General features: G+C 36.6%; 1 protein-coding gene across 5 annotated transcripts in view; it reads right to left on the bottom strand.

The window, feature by feature from the left end:
• The window catches only part of PDE1A (phosphodiesterase 1A), a 231,004-nt gene that overhangs the window by 177,340 nt on the left and 28,515 nt on the right, over positions 1-25,149 (bottom strand). For 2 of the 5 annotated variants that reach the window (XM_009916410.2, XM_069781602.1), the window contains exon 1: positions 3,842-3,941. The exons of 1 other annotated variant lie outside the window; for it this stretch is intronic. In XM_009916410.2, the coding sequence (XP_009914712.2) occupies positions 3,842-3,888 (47 nt within the window). In that variant the 5' untranslated portion in view covers positions 3,889-3,941. Of the gene's footprint in view, positions 1-3,841; positions 3,943-6,219; positions 6,404-25,149 lie in introns of those variants that run through there. 2 more of the 5 variants (XM_069781603.1, XM_069781601.1) reach the window with 2 other exon arrangements.

The following is a 25,149-nucleotide window of genomic DNA, read 5'->3' on the forward strand; positions in this document are numbered from 1 at the left end:
TTATTCATTATTCTCCACAACATCCTGGGGCAATTCATTCTACACTTCAATAACCTATTATAGGAAACACATTGTCATTTGTATGCTTTAAGTGTAGTACATGCTAATTGTAGATGATATCCCTAAATTCTTGCATTAGAGGAACATTAGATAATTATTTCCTGTTCACATTCTCCATACCATTCAGTTTCATACTATTCACATGTAAATGACATGGATTTATAGAGTGGCATAATATTTCATGTTTTATTCTCAGTTCTCCTCCTAAGAATTACAAACTTTTCATATGTCTTTTCATAGTTGCTGAGCCCTGAGCTGGCATTTTGAAATAAGTATCAAAATGATATTGAAATCACTTTCTTGAGTGATAAATATATTACAGAGGCCATTACTGTGTATATATAGTTCAGGATTGGCTATTTTCCCTCCCTGTGTCAATGATTCTTCATTTACCCACAAACTGTCTAACATTCAAATTGTCTAGTATTTGTCAGAAATCCTAACATTGTTTTCTTTGCTCACTTTTAGCAAAAAAAAAAAAAAAAAGCTATTGATTACTTCTAGCACGTTCTTCTAATTCAGCCTTTTCAGCATTCCATGATGTGGATTTTGTTTCATTTTGTATTCCAACAAACCTTCACAGAACATGAATTACATATTGTATCTGGTCCTCGAATTAGGAAAACCTCAATCAGTCCCTGTAACCTCTCTCAAACTAGTATCAGCTTATTATTGCAGTATTAGAATTTAGCTCTATTCCTGAATTCTGATCAGTTATTATAGAGTTTAAACTCTGCCTGAATCATTGATGCATTATTCATAGAAGTTTAGAAATTATGCTTTTCTATAGTTATACAACTGTTTTTAATGAAAGACTGTACTTCATAGAGAAACATAAATTTACTTTGCAAAAACACAAGAGATTCAAAAAAAGTTTGAATTGTGTTCTCTGCAAATAGAAGTAAATAATAAATGTAACTAAAGCTAAACAATGCAGTTCTAGGAAAAAATGCTGACTTAGGAGATTTTTACAGCAGGAAGCCTAACCTCTCAAATCACAAACTTTTCCTTTTCTGTCAACAGTATTGGTATTTTAAAATTACGCAGTTCAGGAGTGAGACTGTCACTGGGACAACTGCAAGCAGCTTACCAGTCCTCATGACGTTTCAAAAGATAGGTATCCAAGGTGGCTCCATTTGGTGACACAGTACCCTACGCAACAATACCATCCAGCAGATCCCAGCTGGGTAAAGTATTATTCCTTCTCCCATTCAATAAACAAGAAAAAAAGTTCTCCACAAACTCTGCCTCCCACTTATTATAGAAGAAGTGCTTACAGGCTGAGGTAAGAAGGTATACACTGCCGCCTCACTCTCAGGAAAAACAGACCACTCCTGGGGTCAAAATTTGAGCTGCAGCAGAGAAGAAAATAAAACAGGAAAAGCATCCCCTGTGCAGATGTCCAACAGCAGAGAATTCCCACTCTAGGTAACTAAGCAGTGCTAAAATCTTGCTCAACTGTTGTGCAAATGGTGTGGCCAGAGTAAAATTTCCTCACTGTGAACTTAACTGTGCTATGGCATCTTTGCAAATCAGTTAAAACTTGACTGAATTATGCAACTAATGAGGAAGAGCTTTGAGGCTAGAGAGGCTGATTGTTCAAGAGTGTTGCTAAAATTAGCAAAGGTTTACACAATTCTTATGTATCACATGATTTTTTTTTTTAATATAACTTCCCCTGTCTTCTGAAAGACTTAATAAAGAAGACTACAGAAATTAAGGGGCAGTGGATAACACATTCTCTAATACAGTTTTAAGATATACTCACCTTGTGTAAAAAAAGCGGCTATTTTGTACAAAAAAAGGCAGCTAGAAGTTTCACAAGAACTTTATACCTGGCTTTCTGAATTTCATAAGTAACTTGTGTCAGTGTGGGAAATTATATTAAACTATGAGGAAAATGGAAAACAGACAAACAAGCAGAAATATAACCCATCCAAGTGCTAGGACGAGTATACAAGACAAAAAGTAGGAGCACAAGTATAAAAACAGAACAGGAGAGAAAGATTTCATCTTACACTTGTCTTCAGAAGTCAGACCAACATTGTTTTTGCTCTTCTAAGGGGGTGAAACAGTATGCATGTACCACTTCTGAGATCAAAGAGATTGATTCCATTAGGAAACCTAACAAATATTTTCTAGCATTAGCAACCTACTGCTTGATATTTTCCGCACCAGAAAGTAACATTGTGTCTAAATTTTTTAAAAACAATAATAGGTCAGATCACATAAAGACCTTTGTATAAGCCAAAGTCTGGAAAGAGAAGAATACAATAGTAAGATAACAGTTACGTTAGTACCTCCTTATTTCAGTATTATGCATCAGTGTATCCTCACGTGTTAATATTCCACAAAAATAATAGAGAGTAAAGCTACATAGGTGCATTGCTCTCAGCCAAAAAACTGTCACAGTATTGAGATAATTACTAGCATTGGTGAGAAAGGTGCACACATAAGTGAAGATAGAGTCTGGAAAAAGGGAAAAGAAGGAATGGTAGAGAAGATTCCCGGGTATCCTTTTTGGAAGGCATTAAAAAAGAATAGAAAATGGCATTTTATTTTTCCCTGGAAAGGCTTGTCCTGAGGCTTCCCAAGTCCCTAAGCCTCCTAGCAGACACTGTGGGAGTGAAGCAGTACCCGCTATAGCGGGAGAAAGGGGAGAGATCACTTAACCAACTTGGACATAAGCAAATCCATGAGACCAGATAGGAGGCATCCAAAGGTGCCAAAGGAGCCAGACAAGGTCCTTGTGAGGCTGCTCTCTATCATCTAAGATCAGGGAATTGGGGAGCCTGTAGAAGAGAAGGTTCAGGGGAGACCTTAGTGCTTTTTACAGTGATCTAGTCAAAAGATACAGAGGAGATGGAGCTAGACTCTTCTCAGAAGTGCACATTTATAGGACAAGAGGCAACAGACAAGTAGAAACATGAGAAGTTCTGGCATTCGGGGGGAAATTACCAAGAGAAATTCCAATATTTTGAAAAGAATTTTCACCATGAGACTGGTTAAGTAGTGGAAGAGGTTGCCTAGAGGGGCTGTGGAATTGCCATCCTAGGGGGTGTTCAGGGCTTAGCTGGACAAGTCCCTGTGTACCTTGATCATGTTTGACTACATAACCTCCAGAGGTTCCTTCCACCTAAAACTGGGGCTCTATTATTCTAACATAGAGCAAAGTACTGCCACCACGGGTAAAGTTGTACTAGCAAAGCTGTACTTTGCACTGCAGTAAGTTGGGACTTTTCATTTCCAATTACTTGAAATCTGAACACTTCACATTGTCTCCAGTAGCAGGATAGAGACGATATAGTTTACCTGCAGAATTCACTGCTGCAGGATGCAATTGATTTAATTATGTTACTAAGATTTTTTAAGTATAAATAATAATGACAACTGCTATTAATGTAAAATAGGATACAAACAAAAAGGCTAGCAATTTTCAGGCTTTAGTCAGACCATAAGCATATCACCAGATGGAACAAAACCAAAATTGTCTTGTTACAATAATACAAAATTCTGGCCAGGTATATCTAATACACAGTACTATCAGAGACAGAAAACTGAATTATTTAACTATTTTCCTACATGTTATATACTGTTTCCACTATTAAGTACTTGAAGAACTATTTTGTGTATTTAAAATTTTTGAGGATAAGTAACAGACAATACTGCCCATCAGTAATTATTTCTCTGCCTTTCCCTTTGCTCATTGCTTCAAAATATAAACAAACAATTATGACAGTATGCAAAAGACAGACAAAATACTGAATTTTTTACTACTTACAAATTATTGTTGAAACATATGCATCTATTAAATCCATGGGTTTGCATGCAAAGGTACTACAAAATAGATTTAAAATTTAATATTCAATAACCCAAAATATAATGATTCATTCAGCCCAAACAAAGGCTAAAAACATTAAAAGGCCAAAGCCTGGAAGAATTATCTGCTTTGTTTTAAAAACACACTTAAAATGAAGAGACGTTAGCAAATTTAATCTGCTATAGCTGACATCATTCCCGGGCATCGATTCAAATTCCAAATTTAATTTCAGCAAAGCTTTAGTAAAAGTAATGCCTTCTGCAGATTCAGACCCATCTGACTGACATCTACTGATGACAATAAAAAGTAATTTAACCAAATATGGTTTCTGTAAACAGTTCTTAAAATAAGGATAGATGAAATATATGTTAAACTGGCTTGGGAAAACATTCTATTGGATGTTGCTTACTGTTAGCATGGTCTATGCCCTTCCAAGTAAGTATCTAGCACAGATTTTAGAGTTCTTTTGAATGCATTTTTTCTTTTAGATAGACACATGCATTGTGTCAGTTTGACTACTTTTGATGTATCGATATTGTGAAAACATACTTACTACTGAAGAGAGGTATATGGCATGGTGAACAAAGCACAGAATAGAGAAAAGGAAAATCCAAGTTGGGGAAAACATCTGCCATGAGCCTACCTCCATGACATTTAGCAAGATTTTAGATTTGTGACAATGGTAAAAAGAAGATTAAAAGTAATTTTATTTATTTTACTTTTTATGGTAGATATCAAAGTGTACTTAGCCCATCTCTGTTATTTACTTCGCAAAATTGGCAGGAAATTGCATGAGTTGAAGCTTTCTTGGGAAATTTTTAGATTCCAACTTTGCTCAGAAAAATTATCTAAAAGTACACTTGGCAGAGCCTTCCATCATCTCACAAAAGACCACATTGGAATTTGCTGGGGATTGACAGAGCTTTAAGCACATATATTTGCATATGCAAAAAACATTACTTGCATGAAAAAAATTGCATTTGTTCATACAGACTGATATTTAGCCAAATCAATTAAATACTTATCAGCTCATTGATCCTCATTAGTGTGCATTTGTATAGTTCCTAGGATTTCTATTTGTATCTGAGAGGGTAAATACTTTTCAGTTGCAGTGAAACATACACATACTCTATTCTACTTATTTTTTTTAAATTACAGCATTTAAAAACAAGCCATAAACGTGCCAGGCACATAATAGTAAAACGCTTCTCCATTCTCTTCTCAGTTCCTCAACTCCTTCCCTCACAGAAGCAAGTGTTAAAGAAATAAGTATACCCCAAAGTAAAAGTTAGATAAAGATAAAATCCATATCCAGGAGCTTTTTTGGAAATGCTTTCCTACCCCTTAGACTAAAAGGCTAGAGAACATGCAAAAAAATCCAAACAAAAAAAAACCAAAACTTTGCTAACTCACTCAGAACATCAAGTTATTCAACGTCCATGGCCTTTGGGCTGATCACTGAAAAAAAGTGCTCATCAGTGAAAAATCTACTTAGGTACGTTTCCTTAGTTTTACATTCCTAATCAATAAATATCTTCAAATTAAACTTCTGTTTGTAAGAATACCACAGTTGACTATACACTACAAAATGGTATTTTAGAAAAAAATCTGAAAGATACAATAATAGATACATTCCCTTTGTGGACTATGAATATGCCACAAAACCTCTGTTGCACTTAGTTAAAATGAGTACTGAGAAGGCAAACACAGTTCTTACTTGTTTTAATAGAATAAATGCCATCTCTCAGCACTGCCCCACACAATTACTAGCAGGTAAAAACAATTCTTCCCACATTGCAACCACTTCCTAAACAAGCTGGAGCTTCTATTTTGATAAATTTTTTATTCCCCATTACCTTTTATCAGTCTCCATTTGTCACTTCCTAATAAAGAAAAGGGGAGAAATTTTATTCAGCTGTGACCTCTGCCAACATCAGTAATGATCAGGGTGTGGGTTTTTGTTTGTCTGGTTTTCTGTGGTTTGGTTTGTGGGGTTTTGGGGGTTTTTTGGGGGGGGGGGGCTAAAGAAGGAGGAGAAGGAGGAGGAGAAGGAAAAGAAGATAAAACATACATGGGTTTAGATTTCCTCAGGAAATCATTAAAGTTACGAAGCTCCTGATGATAGTTGAGATTGAGGTTCAAAAGCAAGACTGATCTGCTTGGTCAGAACTATTTAAATTGGGTTGTAGTCTGCTGAAGGCAAAGAAATCCCAGAAAGTCTTCTTCCAAATTATTTTTTCAGACAACAAACCCCAACCATGTCAGACATGAAACAACTGTTTTCCTTTAAAAGTTGTGGATTTAGAATTGTAAGGATTTTAAAAGATGATAGCACCCACCTTTTAAAAGTTTGCCAAAAATGGATTTCTGGGCAGCTGGAGGCGCGCGGAGCAGCATTTTCTTACATAGGGAAAGGCAGGGGCAGCGCCAAGGGGACACAATGGTAGGCCATAAATCGAGAAGTTAACCAAGGCCATTACAGATAACTTCACCCCATCTGTAATTTACTGTTTGTTTGTGCATCTGTAAGACAGTTCAGGACACAGAGTTAGTCTAAGTACATCCTGTTAAATGCTCTTCTAACGCTTTTTCATATTACTCATTGTAGGTGAATGCTTATTATTCTAATCTGAATCTTTATGAATGTGAAATACTTGGTATCCCATAGTTTACATAAAACTCAGGCAAATGTAAGAGATGACAGCATGGGATAAAAGGGCTGTACCTCTGGCACAAAATAATGCAGAAGAGAAGAAACAATGGCCAGCTTTCACTGTATAGCCCTATAGAGTAAACTCACGCCAGGTCAAGGCAGCAAGGGCCGCACAAACAAAATTACGCTTGGCACTGGTGTAAGTTTCAAACAAATGTGGCCTTTCATAACTAACAACTATCTTGTTCTGTGGAATCATTTTAGTCCAGAATTTCTAATTCTTCCTATCCTCCACATACTTTTAATAGCAAGTATCTGGTGGATTAAACAGAGTATTTCTGCTAGAAATTTAAAAAATATGCAGTATCTCAAGTTTCTCATAATCTCTCTGTATTTTCCAAAGCAGCTCTTTGTTTCATTTTGTGTACCAGGTTTCAGCCATTTGGATGAAGACAGCAGTTTAGGAAGATCTTTTGTAATGCATGAAAAACAATAGAGAAAAAACTCTGTAAGATTTACGTTCAATGTTCTTGCTGCAAATTCAGTGTAAAAATAGACCTAATCCAAAGGCGGTGTAAGCCCATAACATCCCAAAGGATGCCGCAAAATATTTACGGACATGCTGGAAAGCTCAAATTGAAAAGAAACAAAGGAAAAATAAAATGACAATGGCAAAGAAAACAAACAACAGGAGACAAAACCAAAACACTCATCACTCTGATCACACTAATGCAGAGATGATTTTTTACCCATAATCTGTTCAGTGTCAGGCAGTTCATAACTGTCTTCAGAATGCCAGAAATAACATGGAGTTTTAGTCTAAAAAGAAGTCCCCGATGAAGAATTTATGCTCTCTAAATAAAGTTTCTAATCAGACTTGGCATTTTTTTTAAAAGCAAGAACAGCATCGAAGAATAATAATGAACTTGCAAGACTGCCACTTTAAAGAAATTAAATCTTTGCATTTTATCTTCCTATTCCTTTCATTTTTGTCCTTCTCATATACGTACATTTAGGACTTAATTATACAGAAAACACAGTTATTTGGTCCCAAGCCAAGAATCCGTTTGCTGAACAAGAAGTGTAAACAGGAGAATAAATTTGAAAAAACAATATTTTTGATTTTTAATTAACTGATAAACAAAACATATTGGAAATTTGCATAAATTGCACACTGAATTTTAGAAAAGCAAATCATAAAAACTGTAACTGTGGTCCTACCTCAAAGCGTTTAAGACAGAGCATAATGTGAAATACATTAATATACATTTGAAGATGCTTACACAGACAAGTGCCTGCTTATAGTTTGAATTTCAGCCCTGCTAACCCAGCAAGGCAGCTTTGCCTACAGTGGACGTTTCAGGGTAGTTATTAAGCAAGCTGTGAGCAGGCTGCTGTGGGTACTGATAGCCATTAGCTACCACTGCATGGATGGTACACGGTGAGAGGTAAGTGGGCTTGCACACATCACCCTGACACTACATGCTGAAGGCATCCAGTACGTCTGCTAGTTTTTCTGAAGCTATGAAGTATCTTTACACTCTGCATCAACCTACAATGCAATCAGAGCCACTTGTCAGGGGGTACAGCTGCTGGCCCCTACAGAAATAAAAAAAAGGAAATAAGAAAAGAGCTAATCATCCCAGTAGCATTTTAGTGATTGTTCATTGTAATATCATTGTAACAATACTACTGGTATTATTACTAATCATCTAATTGATATGTTGCAAAATTAGAAAGTAGAAATTCTTTAGAGTTAGCTGATCTGGTTTTGGATTTGTCCTTTAAATCTGAAGGAGCTATATTTTCCATGAGATAAGTCAGCCCCTTCATGTGCCACTTTATGAACCAGTTTCTCTTTGATCATTAAGCACTCAAGGACAATTGCAAGGATTTCACAGAAATATTAGCATGGGTGCATAATTATATAGTTCACTCGCTTGAGGCTGGGCTCTCTGTGACAGACATTGTACATGGGACTGAACCTGAAACCAACTTAGGAGTCTCTTCAGTTAGTATAGGAAAAAAAAAAAAATATATATATATATTTTTTGTTGCTATTGTTATATGGAATACATAGCATTTACATTCTGCTTTTTTAAATTCCAGGTTTTTTAAAAAAAATCTCAAAATTTTATGTTAATTCAAGCCATAGTAATCTGGGTTATTAGCTAAATCTCTGATCATGGGAATTACTGATTAAATCCCACTGATTTTAGGTATCACTGAAGATGCTTTATACTTCTCAAAAACCATTAAAATTGGGCCCTATACTTCTGCTTTTTTGGTTTTCTATATAAAAAAAAAATAGATCATCCTGTTGTCACATAGAATTTAAAACTGTGAAGGAACAGAGACATGAAAGGAATCCTCAGAACTAAATTACAGTAAAGCATGGAATATATTCAATGTACCTTTATCCTAAAGACCTTTCGGATTCAAAGATATAAGGTGAAATACATTCTAGCATGGCAATGGGACATTGATATCCAAATCTCTTTTAACTGCAGAGCTGTCAGTCTTTCCATCTTCCTTATCTGCAGTCTCATTTACATGAATGAACAGTCTCCATGTTTTCCAAGTACTAATATTGCAATACCAAAGTTGCATAAACTTGGCCTTTTCAACAGCAAATGCATCATATTCAAAATGTTCTTAGATGTAAGTTCTCCCTTATTTAGTCTTCAGTGAAGATCACAGATGGAGATAACATTTGCTCACACTTTATTGCAGAGCAGACTATTTAATAATCAACGTGTTGGAGCACTGTTCATTTTGCCTTAAAATAAGTAGCTTTTAAAAGAAGTACGTTCCAGTGGTTAAAACTAAAAGAAAGAGGTTTCTTTTTCCTTTAAATACAGCATGGAAGTTCAATGTGCAGACCAAAATCCTAAAATACTCTACAGCAGCTGCAACTAAATTTATATGTGTAATCATCTGTGTGAGCACCCTAAAGTTGTAATGTAATTCTGACTAGTTAACACATACACTGTTGAGGTTTAATAAGAGTAGAAATTTAATACTAATTTGACAATTGAAAAGTGAACAAACTGACGCATCTACTAAGCGATGAAACAATTCTGTAAGAAATGACAGACAGGGAAGGGAAATGAACCATGTGCTATTTTCTTTGTACAATGTACACAGAAATGTGACTTGAACTGGCACTTACCCTGTCCCTGCCGTAACAATAAAACTGCAAGGCAAAGCTAAAATGAACTTCTTTTCCAAACAAACCATTAGACATTTTTTTTCTGCTAGCAAAAGTACTTTGGCAACGTTTTAATAGTATGTAAGAAAAGTAATCTGACAAAGGAAAATAAATTCTAAAATCATGAACAGCTGCACACAGCAAAACTCAGTTTAAGCAAGGTAGCACAAATAATAAAATATTTCCTAGGTTAAAGTCATTTATATATTCCACATTCTCTCTCAGCTACCTGCAGAAAATTCCCTGTATTAAAAACAAAGACTGAAATGGCTAATATTACATTTTAAGAACATTCATGTAACAGGGCACTAGTGTTTTGAGGTTTGATTATGCATTATTTTCTGTATGATGACCTATTTATTTGAATTGGTGCAAGATGTAGCCTTCTGTAAATACAAACCCAACGCCACTGTTACAAATCGCTTACACTCAATCAGGTCATCCAAACAAAGCCTACTTGAAAATGAAATTTTTGCTGATTATATGTTTTTGCTATATTGTATGCAAAGGCATGTTCTGCTTAAGTCCATTCTGTTTGAGTACGTTTTTAATTGTGATGCATAGCATAGAATGATAACATTTTTCAATTTCAGTTGGTCTATTCTATCACATACCCATTCAAGACACTCTTATACTTCACAAAGAATTCATTTTGGTACACTGAAACATGGGCATGAGGATACCTGTGAGGATGTTAAGCCTGTGAGGAAAAATTAAAAGAAATACATGGGATACTTTCTGTATCCACTCACACTTGAGAGAACATTGAAAGAGTATTCCTCTTTATTTTTAATAACTTTTTGTAATATTAAAGTCAAATGATTTTGTAAGTAAACTGTGATTTTGTAACCACATTGTTTGTGTGTCCACAGGCACTAACCACTCAAATAAAATTCCAAATTTAACAATTCTTTATTCTTATATTTTTGTATTCGTTTATCTTCCATTGATAAAAATATGCTTTTTGAAGGAATTGCAGTGTTCTCCTTTCCAAATCACAGCTCAGATTTATTAACTTAACAGATTTATTAATGACATCTAAACAAAACATTTCACATAATATAGTTTATTCTGGATTATGTGAATACAAAAGGAAATATACTCAATGTTCAAATGAAGAGGAGTTTCCCTTCTGCTTAGAGCAATATTATGAGTAAGAGCTAACAAGAGCAAACTGCTTTTTTTTAAAAAGTGTGCCTTTCTTAAAGTATGGCTTTTGCCGATGAAGATTCAGTATCAAACTAAATGTACAATTATAAACTGTTCTAATTCAGATATAGATACATACACACAGTGAGGAGCTTTTGAAATAATTTAATAGATGTGATATCCTAAGAATATGTTCTGATTATTTTTTTATAAAACTTCCTTTATACTCACTAATACAGAGACCTGAATTGGAAACTTTGAATTGTTGTGATTCATTTTTTGAAAGGAATAGGGTTATTTACACAATTTATACTGCAGTAAACTGGTCCTATCTGCTAGATTTAAAATAAATTACTATTTTATTTGCAATTGTTTTCATTTATATACTGAGGGTGTAACTTTTCCTAGAACCTAAGTAATATGCAGGTCTTTAGCCACACTTTTTTACAGAAACAACATTAATTTAGCAGGAGCCTTTTTAAGGGTCTCCTCAAATACTTCATCATTTTAATTTTTGCATGTTATCAGCGATGCTGTCTTCTCAATGAAATTGGTTTAATAATGGGTACACCAGAAAAAAGGTGTTGCTACAAGTGCACCATCCTGAGAATCTGGAGAGGGAAGGTCTATTTTTGTCACAGGTTTCTTGTATGACCTTACCTAACTTGCTTAGTCTCCCAATGCCTCAGACTCCCCTTTAGTAAGCGAAAGCAAAGCATGTGTCCCCTGTCATAAGTTTGCTGGTGTAATATTTATCATTTTCATCCATTCCTTGACATGTTTCTTAAAGAGGGAAAATCAGGATGCCAAAACAAAAAAAGGTATTTTTTCAGGTATCTGGTATGTATTACATCCAGAGGGGTTTTTTCGGTTGTTGTTCTGTTTTGGGGGGGTTGGAGGGGGGGGAAGGTGTGCTTTGTTTTCTTAATTCTCAGTGCTAGAAATTTAAATGCTCTCTATATTAGGACTGTTCACCAAATTTTTCGAAGTTCCTGTCTCACTCATTGGAATTCAATCTGTGTCCCTCCAAGAGAATCCCACTGCAAAACCAATCCAACATTGTCTGGAACATCCAGACACGTTTGCAGACATTTGACTTTCCAAACTGCACACACGGCATAACTCACAAGGATGATCTGGAAACACTCCCATAAACTGTTATTGTACCTGAAAGAATATGGAAACAAACCAAAAACAAACAAACAAAATCTTTCTCACAGAAAAACTCTGCTGTACCATCCACTAAGGAGCACTTTGCTGCTTATGGCTAGATAAAACACAGTGTTGTCCTTCACAAACACTTTTGCAGATGATGTTATATCACTTTGTACTGCCTCTACATGAATGTTTTCCAAAGTCAGCTGCCCATAAATTCTAGAATAATACTTAACTGCTAAAATATTTTAATCCATGTGAACAATTCTTTTGACATGTAGTGAAAAGGTGTAAATTCAGCTAGAACTATTGCAATATACTTGGATTCCTCACTGAGCTCAGTTTCTTTTCAAGCAAATAAACATGTCCATCAAAGCAGTAATAGCAGTTTTAAAATATCTGAAGTTTTATGCCTTACATGGGCCTTTAAAAAGTATTAAAGCATTCAAAGGCTCAGGCAAGTATATTTTGGCAATTAATGTTTCAATTATATTGCGTTATATCTTAAATAAATTATGCATCTTAAATATGCATATCTTGAGACATATCTTAAATATTTATTGTTGTCTGCCTGTTCATTTATTTTAGTTTTCTGTGTTACATCATGTTTTCTTTTTCTTCCTTCTTTCTATCTACTTTTTGTTCCCCACTAACTGATCCACTGCTGTTACAAACAGGTCTAGGCCAGGTCAAATTAAGGACCCCAAACCTCTAAATAAACATTCAGATTCTGGTTACAATATGGACCCAAGTAAAAGCTCCCAAGGCTGACTCTCACTAGTAGTATTTTACCTCTAGAAGTTTCTTTTCCCCTAGAACACAGAGTACAGGCAAGAAGTATGAGTTTCAAATGAAAACCAAACTTTGCAGTGAATCTAAATGGGATGCAGTCACGGAAGAGCTCCTGCAGCCACTCTCCTGCCATCAGCAAAGGCTGGTTTCACAAGGAACATGGAGGGCTCTGCTGCCACAAAGCTCTTGCACCTCATTTCAACTTGCATCATACTCAAATGCCTTTACTGGCCCCTGAGGAACAGTATTTCACTGAAAAGGAACTTGGAAAAGCTGTTCCTTTCTGCTCTTGCTACAAAGTATTAACCACTGTGCTTTGGGCTCCCTCCCACCACAGCCTAAATAAACTTTTCCCCTTTTTAATATTTCATGTCACCCAAGGCTGCCAGCTACAGCTGGGCCACACAGCGTACATTCTGTAAAACTCCATTCTTTTGCCTTTACCCAAAACCTTTGGAAATTACTATCGACAGAGGATTTCAGATCTGTGTCCTCCTTAATGCTGACCATGGTAAGATACACTAGATGAGCTTTTGTTTATTCATCCAATTTAAGGAAATTTAAGGAAATCAACAGGCAAGCCCTCTGGCCTAACTCCACATTAGAAACAGCTTACAATAAAGGACCTGAATTATAAAATATGTTATACTAATATATTACTAAGAAAATTGAATATTCTCTTTTGACATTTTCTTCAATTTGTTAAAGAATATGCTTAATAAAACAGTGAAGATAGTGAAATATAAAATCCACTTGCTCCCTCAGCTCCTTCCTTTTTTCTAAGGAAAAATGCCCTGTTCAGAACTATCCCCTGGGAGAGCTGGGTTTTTTCTCCAGTCTACTCACAGCTCAGTCAATTACCTCAATAATAGATTGCAATAGGAGCAAGTCTATAGAGCTGAGGGCATGATGTCTCCTCTACATGTGCATCAGGGGGATTTACTCCAGAGAAGCTCTGATCTAGTCCCTTGATCAACCACCACTTAGTGGCTGGAAAGCACTGTGTGTGTTCCTGTAGCATATCTTATTTACCTTCACCCAAACGGAATTGAGTTCATGTTCTCAAAGGTGTATTTGTAATATGAATGGAAGTGTGATAACTGAGGAAGACTATGACCCTCCGTGTCCATCAACAGTATCAGAGAAGGTGAATAAACTCAGTCACCTATTTTTATTTGTCATTAAAAAAATGCAGTTTCCTGTGTTTCCTGTGACAATGGCACATGGCAACAGATGCTCTGAGCACATCAAACAATAACCTGTAGAAGTCAATAACCTGAGGGAAAAACACATCTTTAAGGCTAGAATTTTTAATGCCAGGAGCCTTCCTAAAACTGTTGTTTGTTGGTTAACACTTTTTACCCAGAAAACTAAAACGGGAAAGAAAGAGAAGAATACATATATGCTTCCTTAACTCTACAGCAAGAAGACATAGTTCCACACAGAGGCTCTTCGAGAGCAAAACCAGTGCCAAATTTGATGCAAATATTGTTTATTTTCCTCATGTAGCAATTTTAATTTCTTTTAGAATGAAACTAGAGGCAATTCATTAATAATAAATATGATTTAAATCTTCTATTGGGACATCTCCTTAATTAGGATATGGCAATTCACAAAAGCATAAGAAAAAAAAAACCAGATGCAATGATTTGCATAAATATAATTTGCTAAAACAGTTTTTAACTGGAATGCAATTAGTGTTTGGTTTCTACATGCCACACATTGCTACATTCCTTTTTACACCAGCAATGCCCCAAGTTTTGCTCTGAAGACAGCTGCTATGATTTTTAAAACCACCTAACCATTTTCCTTGAACATTCCTCAGACGTAAAAGCTATTTTCCACACTTTGTTTCCATAGATACAGTGATTTTTTTTTATTAATCAGAATGATAGCCTGCAAATTGCTAAGCAAACATATCATCAGCAAGCAGTTAATATTCCACGCTGTGTCTGTTTAAACAGGGTCCCACTCTGATCACATTTAATTTTGGACAGTTAAGGCAGAGTGGGATGGGACAATGTGATACTTTCTAAATGAAGATTTTGACACCATGGTTCAGGACAGAAACCTAGGTCAGTTATCACTCAATACCACAGCTGTGGACCATACTGAGAAAAGCAATCAGCTGCTGCTTAGGGGAGGAAAAATCCCTGTCAGGGAGACCAAATTAAAGCATCATTTCATCCAAGTATTTGACTAAACTGAATTTTAATCCAGGAAACCTAAACAGGCAGACTGAATAGCAGAGGGGAAAGGGTTCTCTCAATCTATTGAGATAAATGGAGCAACTCTGGAAACACGCATACAAAGTAAAGGCTCCAGTGTCTTTTGCCGAGGCAGTGATTTGGGGTTTTTTTCTGTCTGTCTGAATAGGACAGTGAAGCAAAACAGATGGGCTGGTAATTATTAATGGACTAAAGTTGCTACATTAGCTTTCCAGGGCAGAAAAACCTCAACCCTACAACTTCAGCATATACATTAAAATACCTGGAAGACTCTGAAGAAATTGGAAGACTCAGAAGTATTCAGAACTCAGAGGTATTTCAAAATAAAAGAAAAAAAAGATAATTTTAAATCATATCCCCAAGCATTCTCTCTCTCTCCTTTATCTTCTCCAAATAACCGAACTGCTTAAAAAGGAGAATGAGATTATCTCAAGAATATTTGCAGCAAGTTGAAGAAATAAAGTAAAGCATGGTTCCCATCAAAAAGAGGAAAAAGGAATTGTGTTGCAGAAACACAGTATTAAAACTGGTCCTCCCTGAGTAGTGTTCACAAGACAAGTATTTGATACTCATGCTAAGTGTGCAATATTGAAAGATTCCACGGCATACAGCACAAATTTAAGGTGCAAATCCAGTCGACTCTAACCAAGAGGAGACAGTGGTGTCATGGATAAAGTAATTCTGCGGACTCATCTGTGCCCATCTCATATATTTATATAGTTATATTTATCTAATAAAGCAGCAGAATGTTGGACCTCCCAAAACAGATATTTAACTAGGGATGATCCTAAGCAAAATCAAGCTTCATTTATGTTTGTGACAGAAATAATTTCCCATTTCTTGGTGTTGCTGTGGTTACACAGCACAACACATGTATCTGTCATGATGTTAGTCTGACAGTTGTTTTTATTTAAATTTCTCAAGCAAGTCCACCACCAGTGGGCAGATATTACTATGGCAACTCAGCACAATTGGAGAAACTGTTCTGAAGTTGTTAGGCAACACAATGCCATCAGCTGCTGATGTTGCTTAAGCTTAGTGCCGTTCATGCTGTCTGGAGTCATCTAATTAAGTACACTAAAAAAAGAGCACTCAATTGGGAACGCGATGTGGAAACAAGCTGTCTTTGTGATAAAAAATAAAGAATCACAATACAGAGTGAAAAAAGAATATAACAAAGTTGGCTCATTTTTTTCTTTTACAAAACAATATAAAACAGAAAATGGGTTTAGTAGGTTTTAAAATGCAGGTATGTAATTCTTAATAAAACTTATATAATTAGGTGGAAAATCATATTGCAGAATTTTTTTAAAATTCTGGAAAAAAATTTTTTCAAAAATTATGTCCACTTTAGAGCACTGCTTCAGTTCATATCACTGCAATAATTTTAATTTGGCCTGCATTGGTCTATATAAAACAAATCTTAGTAGCTTTCCTGAGGAAGAAAATTCTTAACGTAGTTTGAGGAGTGCAAATCATCAGTACAGCTGCCCTTCACTTTGGCTATCTGAAATGTTAAGAACTGATGGCTACAGAGATAAGCGCTTTATCTGACACAGGGGATGGCTCCTGCAGAGGAGTGAAGTACATTGCCAGAACAACATGGACAAGTTAATGCTGCTGCTGCTGCCTGCCATGTGCTTGCTACATGGAAAAAAACTTTCTTTTTGGCATGATGGAGCAATAAATTCAAGCACAGTTTTAAAAGCAAGGACTAATCAGTGGACTAGGAATTATTATCCAATGGCTTACTGTTCCATCTGTCTTCTGCATAGTGAGCTGAGTATATGCTTAAAGGTTTGGAAGGAAGACAGAGACGGCAGTAATACCTTGGAGAAGCATTCCTCTACACGCAAAAGGAAATCCCTACTGACAACATCCAGTTTATTGTTAATTGTCAAAGGAAATGGAGAACAGCTAACATCACAAAGATGATGGGAAAAAAATTACTTGAAATGTGCAAGTGCAAAGGACTGAATTAAACCGAATTAAGACAGTTTGGGGTTTTGTTGGGGTTTTTTTAATCTGCAGTTCCAGACATGCAAGCAATTTTAAAATGCTGTAAGACACATTAGGTCAAAGTATCACACAGAAACTTGTTTTGACACTTCTAATTACATGTGGAGGGATTTCTTTGGGCCTAATACAGCAAAACAAAAATACTGAGTGGTTTATACCCTGAAGGATCCTAGCACTACCCTTCTGCAGATGTAAGCACAGAAGTACCAAGTGAAGACAACTGCAGATGCATCTGCTTAACCCTTCAAAGTAAAAATTAGATCAGTTACAACAGTTTTAAGAATTATCTCCTAGACTAGATGTAACTTTCACATATCAGAAACCTTCTGCCCTCAACACCTGGAGGACTGCAGCTCTCCAATGCTGCTAGTTACTCATATTACTCTTGCAACATTATTTGTGGTAATGTAGGGGTTTAACTCCAGCCAGCAACTAAGCACCATACAGCTGCTTGCTCACTCCCCCCCTCTACCCAATGGGATGGGGGAGAGAATCAGGGAAAAAAGTAAAACTTGTGCCTTGAGATAAAGACAGTTTAATAGGACAGAAAGGAAGAAAATAATAATTATAATAATGACGACACTAAAAGAATTGGAATATACAAAACAAGTGATGCACAATGCAATTGCTCACCACCCGCCAACCAATGTCCAATTAGTTCCCGAGCAGCGATCCACCCCCCCTGGCCAACTCCCCCCAGTTTATATACTGGGCATGACATCACATGGTATGGAATATTCCTTTGGCCAGTTTGGGTCAGGTGCCCTGGCTGTGTCCCCTCCCAATTTCTTGTGCCCTTCCAGTCTTCTTGCTGGCTGGGCATGAGAAGCTGAAAAATCCTTGACTTCATATAAACACTACTTAGCAACAACTGAAAACTTCAGTGTATTATCAACATTCTTCTCATAGTGAATCCAAAACATAACACTATACCAGCTACTAGAAAGGAAATTAACTCTATCCCAGCCAAAACCAGGACAAATAACTTGTGTGACTCACCCAAAATATCCATGCAAAGATCAGAGGTCCCTCCCTGAACAGTTGGAGCTCTCTAACAGTAGTATCTTGCCTGATAAACCTCCAGATTTCTTTGAGGAAAGTGACAATTTATTGGAGATTTTCTATTGTACTATTTGAAACACAGTAGCAGGACAGGGAAAAAGTAATCATGAATCCACAAATAAGTGTTAACCAAGGTAAAAATTATTTCAGGTTATAGAACCTGGATAGCATTCACTGAACTCTAGCTCAGCCCCACCTCACCTTTTCATTTCACATCCACTATCCATTGGAGAATTATCTACTGACATTTAAGTTTATATCCATTGCTCCATTCCTCCTTGTTAGGAAATATTGACCTGCCTAGTCATTAGTAATGACAGTTTGATTACTTCTTTACCAGAATCCTAGCTGGGTTCAGGAAAAACATGGTCTTATAAACTTGGGGATGTATAGAAGGAGAACAACTTTAGCTACCTTTCCCTTTAAGCAGAAAAATAACTTTAAAAAGTCTCAGAAAATTCTTTTGAGCTAGAAAATGATCCAGAGTATAAATATCAATTAACTTGTAAAGTCAGACTTCAGCAAACCATAAGGAAACATGTGGGAAGTTTCTTAATACACCAGAGAAGCTGAGAGTCAGTATAAGAACTGTAAAATAGCTAATAAACCAGCGACAGGAGAGAGAGGATGGGTTTTAATTCAAGTGGGACTGTCAGGCTGCAGAGGTGCTCGGGATGTTAATATTTCAGTAACTACTTTTTAGTTCATATTTCATTAGTGAAACTAGTTATGATGTGAGACACATAAATCTCTGCATGTTTCACTGACAACAAAATAATTTGGTTATCAACCTGCTGAAATGCAACAATGATGAGAGTTTTGGCCCCATTTCTTTATTGCATCATTTCTTCCAGCAAAACAAATGAAAGAAATTAATGTAATAAATCTTTTCAAACTGAACCAACACAGAGTCTAAACTTCTATTACATTTTGGTTAGAGTTCAGAAAGAATCCAGGAGGATCCAATGGCATAGCCTGTTTCTGGACACTCTCCAAATACTTATTTTACATATGTTTTTTTACATGGCAGCTTGTGCTATTGAAAATATAAGTGACGAATAAAAAATAATATGCAGTGCATGTGGTGAAATTAACTGTTTTCTCCTACCTTTTCTTTTAATTTAAGTAAAACGGCAAAGACATAGTTCAGAAATCTTTTCCTTAGTTGCTTCTATTTGCAGATCTCTTCATAAGAGAAGACTGCTATTCTTGGTCAGTTCTGCATACCAGATTTTCCAAAGGCATCTACAAAACACTAGGCACCAATAAGGATATTCTTAGGTTCCTTCCCGATTCCATTAAAGTCAGTAATGAAATGTTGTTCTGTTTAGTGGTAGATAAATTGAAGTACTTAGTTGGAAAACTACATTTTAGAGAACAGCATCTTCTTCAAGCTATAAAATCTGCAACGAGTAGCATTATCTCCAGTGATGCAAAAACCATCTCTACAGTCACCAATGTTACTGAGTGACACTCACAGAAGCATGTAATCTGTATACATTGTTTAGCATGCGGAATTGAAAAGTTACAGTTTGCATACTTTTTTCTGCTCTGACAAGCAAGGCTTCAGTGTGCTGAAGCATATAAAGATTAACTAGCCCCTTGTCAACAGCATTGAACACATCTTTGCTGGAATGACCTCAGCCAATATGCTCCTAGGAACATGTTTGCTTTTTTCAAGGTTACACGTCTTCTTGTGCCTTGTAATCAACAGTCTTTATCTTCTCCACCACTTCCAACAGATGGGCCTCCAGTTTCTAATAGAAATGTTAATCCTTAGAAGCATAACCTTACCTTTTCCATTAAATATTTCTTATTGCTATTATTTTTGTTTCACAAGGTCATGCAATTGCTTTTATGCAATACGTTTATGATCACACTCACTATTTTGTACCTCTTGACTTTGTGGCATGAATAAACTGAAATCAGTACATTCCTGCTTTTTGTGCTATAGCTATTAGTGAGACCAAAGTCCAACACCAGGCTGTAGGCTGATGTCTGGGAGTATGACCTAGCAATCTTACTCCACCCTGACTGTTTTTTCTTTTGTCTTGGCCCATTGTTGTCTCTCTTTTCCATAACTGTTTGTCCCCAAATGTGATTGTTTAATTATTCTGTCCTTCAAAAATGTGTTTAAGAGGATTTTTTAATTATTATTTTGATAACAAAGGCATGTGCAGTTTGTCTGTTTCACTCCCTTTCTTCAAATTCAGTTATTTTAAACATCATTCTCCAGTCTTCTGGTGTCAACTAAATTAAATAAAAAACCTTTCACATTCCATGGCTATCAGATGTCTGGAGAGGAAATAATTTGATCCCTTTTAGGTGATCATATTAAAATGTTTTGGTTTTCCTTCCAGGTGTAGGAACCCTCATTTTCATACAGTTATTGCTGTTAACTATCATTTTTTTGCCTCTACATTCTATATTATCAACCCTACTAAAAACTGAAGTATTCATTTAAGTGTGGGGGCAACATCCACATTATCTTTAATCTCCAATTAGAAAATATCTGCTAACAGAGAATAAAGTCAAGCAGAAAATGACATTATTATGAGGCATTTAATTTCAGACATAGATTAGAAGCAAAAGCTATTTCTGGTGGTGAATCCTTAAACAATCATGGAGCCATCAGGAATGGATGCTATTTAGATGTGATTTTAGTAATTAGCGAGGACATAATATAAGAAATTGCTTTAGGGGCAAAAGAATGAGCTGAGGAGAAACAGCTATTTAGTTCTAATTAAACGGAAAGATAAGTAAAAGGAGATATAGTTCAAAGATTCAGTTTTAAGTGTACAAACTTTGATTATTAATGGAATTATTTGGAAATTAAAAAGCTTTAAGATTCAGATATGGAAGAAACTTGTAATTCTTTCCATTAGTGGTTCTCAAACTCTTTTTCCAGTGAACTGTCATGCAGCAGTGAAGCATGGAACAGGATCTCTCTTACATAAGGGGCCCCAGACTATAGGACTGGCCATATGGTTGGGAAAACAGTAAGAGACATGAGCTGCTACTTGCATCTCATGGATGCACTGTCTGCATTTTTCTCTATGGGAAGTGTACATTTACATAGATTTTTAGCTGCAGTATGTCAAAAGAGCACATATATACATATGAAGATAAGTCCACCAAAAGTTCACTGCCATCCCTCGACCTCTTCTTTATCACCTATAGACTTTACAAGCAACTTTAAGAAAATTATTGAAGCTCTCTGTACAAATGCAGACCGTTGCTGCATACTAGCAGTTCAGTTTGCCCAATTTTTATTGTTACAAATGAGGCATTTGTAACCATTTTCCAGAGGCCTATCACTGATCCTGCCAGTGACTCTCAGGAGCCTGCCAGCAGCCTGGTACCTGCGCTTTCCCACTGTCTCTTGGGTTAGAGTACAGTCATCCATGACAAGGACTTATATTGAACTTGCACTCCAAACACAGAGCCAACATACAAAGATTTGCCTAGAATTGAAACATATCGAGTACAAAAGCCCAGGCCAACTCTCTCTATTCATTGCGCACAACAGAAGGAATAACAAACTTGTGAACCTAATTGTCCTCACTGAATGTCCTCCAGCTGAAGGAAAGCCTGGATCCATGCTGCTGAGGCAATGGATTAGACGGCTGTGAGCAAGATCATCTGTTGGCATTGGTGGACACAGCCACCAGGAAGGGCAGGTCCTGTCCCTGTATCAGCATGCCCCGCAGAAGCACTGTCTGTGCCACAAGCACTTCCAGGAGGTCCAGTACCTGGGCTTTACATACACTGTCTAATTCACTACAATCCACGAGGCTGACCTCCACCTCACTAAGTGACAGTACTATAGACAAAGCTAAAAGTCATACCTAAGTCAGAAACGGCTCACTAAAGCAGCAATTTCACCAATCCTGAGTTTCAGGTAAAAGGATTCTGCTCTGGAAGTTAGATCACAGCCCACAGTACAGGAGAGATGGGAAGATGAGAGCAGTAGAGGTGAAGTGCTCTCCAACAGCAGGAGTCCCTAAAAACATTCTGTCTGACTCATTAGGAATTATTCTTAAGCTGAGTGGAGAAAATTGAGTCATAAATGACTCATCCACTTAACAGATGGGAGGAAAGCATATATGAAATTTGGGACCACCACTTGGTGAACATCATGAGCCACTACTGCTTGAACTGTGAGTCAGCTTCACTGCCTGCCACAAAGTGGGGAGCACACAGAGTGATGGATGCAGAAGCAATACACACCTTCAACTTCTGGCTAGTTGCCTTATCAAAGCATATCACAAAGGAAAGGTGTTTAGAATATGAATTCCATCTCCATTTAGCTACCAAGCAAGCACAGATGTTAACTGGCCCTATCCAAATCAGGCTTACGTCTTAACTTTTACACAGCTGTAACAGGTAGTGAATAAAAATTCAGGAGGTGAAAAAGACTTTGTCATGTCTTAGCCATTAAATATACATAAGTATTTTGCTACCAAAGCAAAAGTGCTCATTCAAAGCTGGTGAGAAATGCCAGAAATCTATAACCTTGCATATCATAACTTTTCCAATAAAAGTGGAAAATCAAGACAGAGAGAAAGCAACAGCTACTCATCTTCAATTGCGCTTGCCAAATTTCAGGATTATGCACTTTGTCTTTTAGAATCAGAAATCTCAGATAGCAGAAAGAGTAACTTCAGAGTGTGCATTTACATCAATCCCTTAATTTGACCTCCCATTTTCCATATTGAAAGCCTCTCTGAGCTGCCTGTGTACATGCTGGAAAGTCTGTAATATCCAATCCAGTCCTTGAAGCCCTAAGCAGGTTGCTCCGAGACTGGAAAGCTACTATAAATCAGCTTCAAGCTGACATATAAAAACACAAAGCATATAGCTGCCCATCCTTTTTCTAGCCTGACATCTGACAGTTCAAGGTTAGTCAGGGGCCCATCGGGCCTGTCCTACTTACTTACTAATATCATAAGCAACTTAGTCAGACACAGCTGTAAGTTTTTTGTCTTTAGTCTTATGGTCCAAACATTCCAGTTTTCCACGTGAGTGACTGCAGCAGCCTCCCCAGTGGTGCACTATTCTGCAGCTTTAGCAGAACAATATTCACTTGACATACACTTGCCTTGGGAGCTGAAGATGTAGCTTCTGTGGGAATTAAAAGTATCTGGAAACCAGGGTCTTCTAGGTGCCACTCTAGACCAGAATTTAAACCTCAGCTCACGGTGGTCACTCTACAGATCAGTATGACCTTCCAGTCATGGTACGGTTACCCTACTGTAAGTATGATACAGATTTTCATAATTCTGCAGTCAAAAACTCCACATTATTACTTGTCACAGCCACAGAAATCAGTTTAACAGGTGTTCCAGTATGACCTAATGAACCATAAAGTTCACAAGCTATTTGCAGGAATACCTTATGCAGTTCCTGATAAAAGTATTACAATCTAAGTAAGCATTAGCATTTAAATAAGCTCAGCTACAGAAGATGTTTTTGCAGTAGCTAAGGAAAATTCAGATTAGAGTTTTTGCTGGTCCATAACACTAAATAGCACTGCATATATTCTGACCAATCCAAACTACTTCCCAAGGAACATAAGCATTGATACACACGATTTTTATCTTCTTCCTTTGGAACATATGCAGAAAACTGGTATTTGTATGTATTAGTTCTTTTGACGGTATAATATCATGGCTACAAGGCAACAGGTTTTCTTATGTGAGAACAACTCCTCATGGTACCAAGCTGTCATCATCAACATCTAGCAGGCAATTTGTGTACGAGAATTTAAATAAGAGATTAAATATTGCCAAACATAAAATTCTTCTGCTTGGAAAAGACTCTTTATCAACATTTGAAGTACCAGTATTGCTTCTACTTTACATTTAATAAATAATGATTGATGCCTAAAAAACATAAGTTAGTATTATTATCAGAGATCCAGCCACAGTCTTGAGCCTTCTTATGCCTTTCTTCCATGGGGACAAATCCAAACTAGTGATTTCCATGCTAAATATTTGAAATACCTCAGTAAAGTTTGATTCAAGTCAACTCTACATTTTTTATGGATGTACGTATTCATCATGTGTGGCAAAAAATTATAGAGATTTTCATCCAGCAATTCTGTTAAGAAAAACATAATCCTGGCTGAATTATTCACTTACATTTTTGAAAGAGCCCTTAGTACTAACTAGAGTTCTCTCCGCCCACTTCTTCGGAAGATGGGATTTCTCTGTAGCTACAACTGCAAATCTGAAGCTTAAATTGCAGTTAAGTAGCCCCTCATTTCCTGGTGGAGGCTAATTTCAAAAATGCAATATGCGAGGTCTGATGGGAAGAAACATCTGTAGTTACAGTGCTCGAACACAGCAACATTGATGAGAAAATTCCAGGTAATTTTTCAGTTTACAGCTATTAAGTTCATTTCAGTCTTACATTCCAAGTCTTTCTGACCTGGGACCCACAAAGGGACATAGAAATGTCAACTTCATGGGTCACACTTGTCAAAAGTTTATTTAACCACCAGGCTAACAGGGACAGGTGGCCCCAAGAACTCATTCAGTGCTTTTCTTTAAAGATGTTGCATTTTTTTGCATGAAAGAATGGGAAACAGAATGTACACAAGAACAGCCTAACTTTATTGCCCAGTAATTGGCTAGTGTCCTAGGAGAGAGACAACTGCGTTATCACCTGTGTTTCAATGCTTGCTTCTGGTGTTTTGTAATAACACAACACAACAAAACACAACATGCTGAAATACTAACAAGTGGAAGAGATTTCAGGCAGACTTTGCTTAGCCTTCAAAGGACCCTAGAAATGCCTGCTGACCACCTGAAATGTGACTTTCCAGCCACTACCATTGTGTCAGCACTATTGTCTCACCTTGTGTTAAACAAACATTTAAATGTTTACCTTAAAAGATTTGGGAATCGACCTGCCAGATGTGAACCATTAAAGCTGTTTATTCAGCCCTGGTTTCAAGTAGTAAGGTCTCCTGAATTTGAGTTTGCTTAGCAGACTA

Source organism: Haliaeetus albicilla, chromosome 4 (assembly GCF_947461875.1).
Source record: "Haliaeetus albicilla chromosome 4, bHalAlb1.1, whole genome shotgun sequence".
NCBI lineage: Eukaryota > Metazoa > Chordata > Aves > Accipitriformes > Accipitridae > Haliaeetus > Haliaeetus albicilla.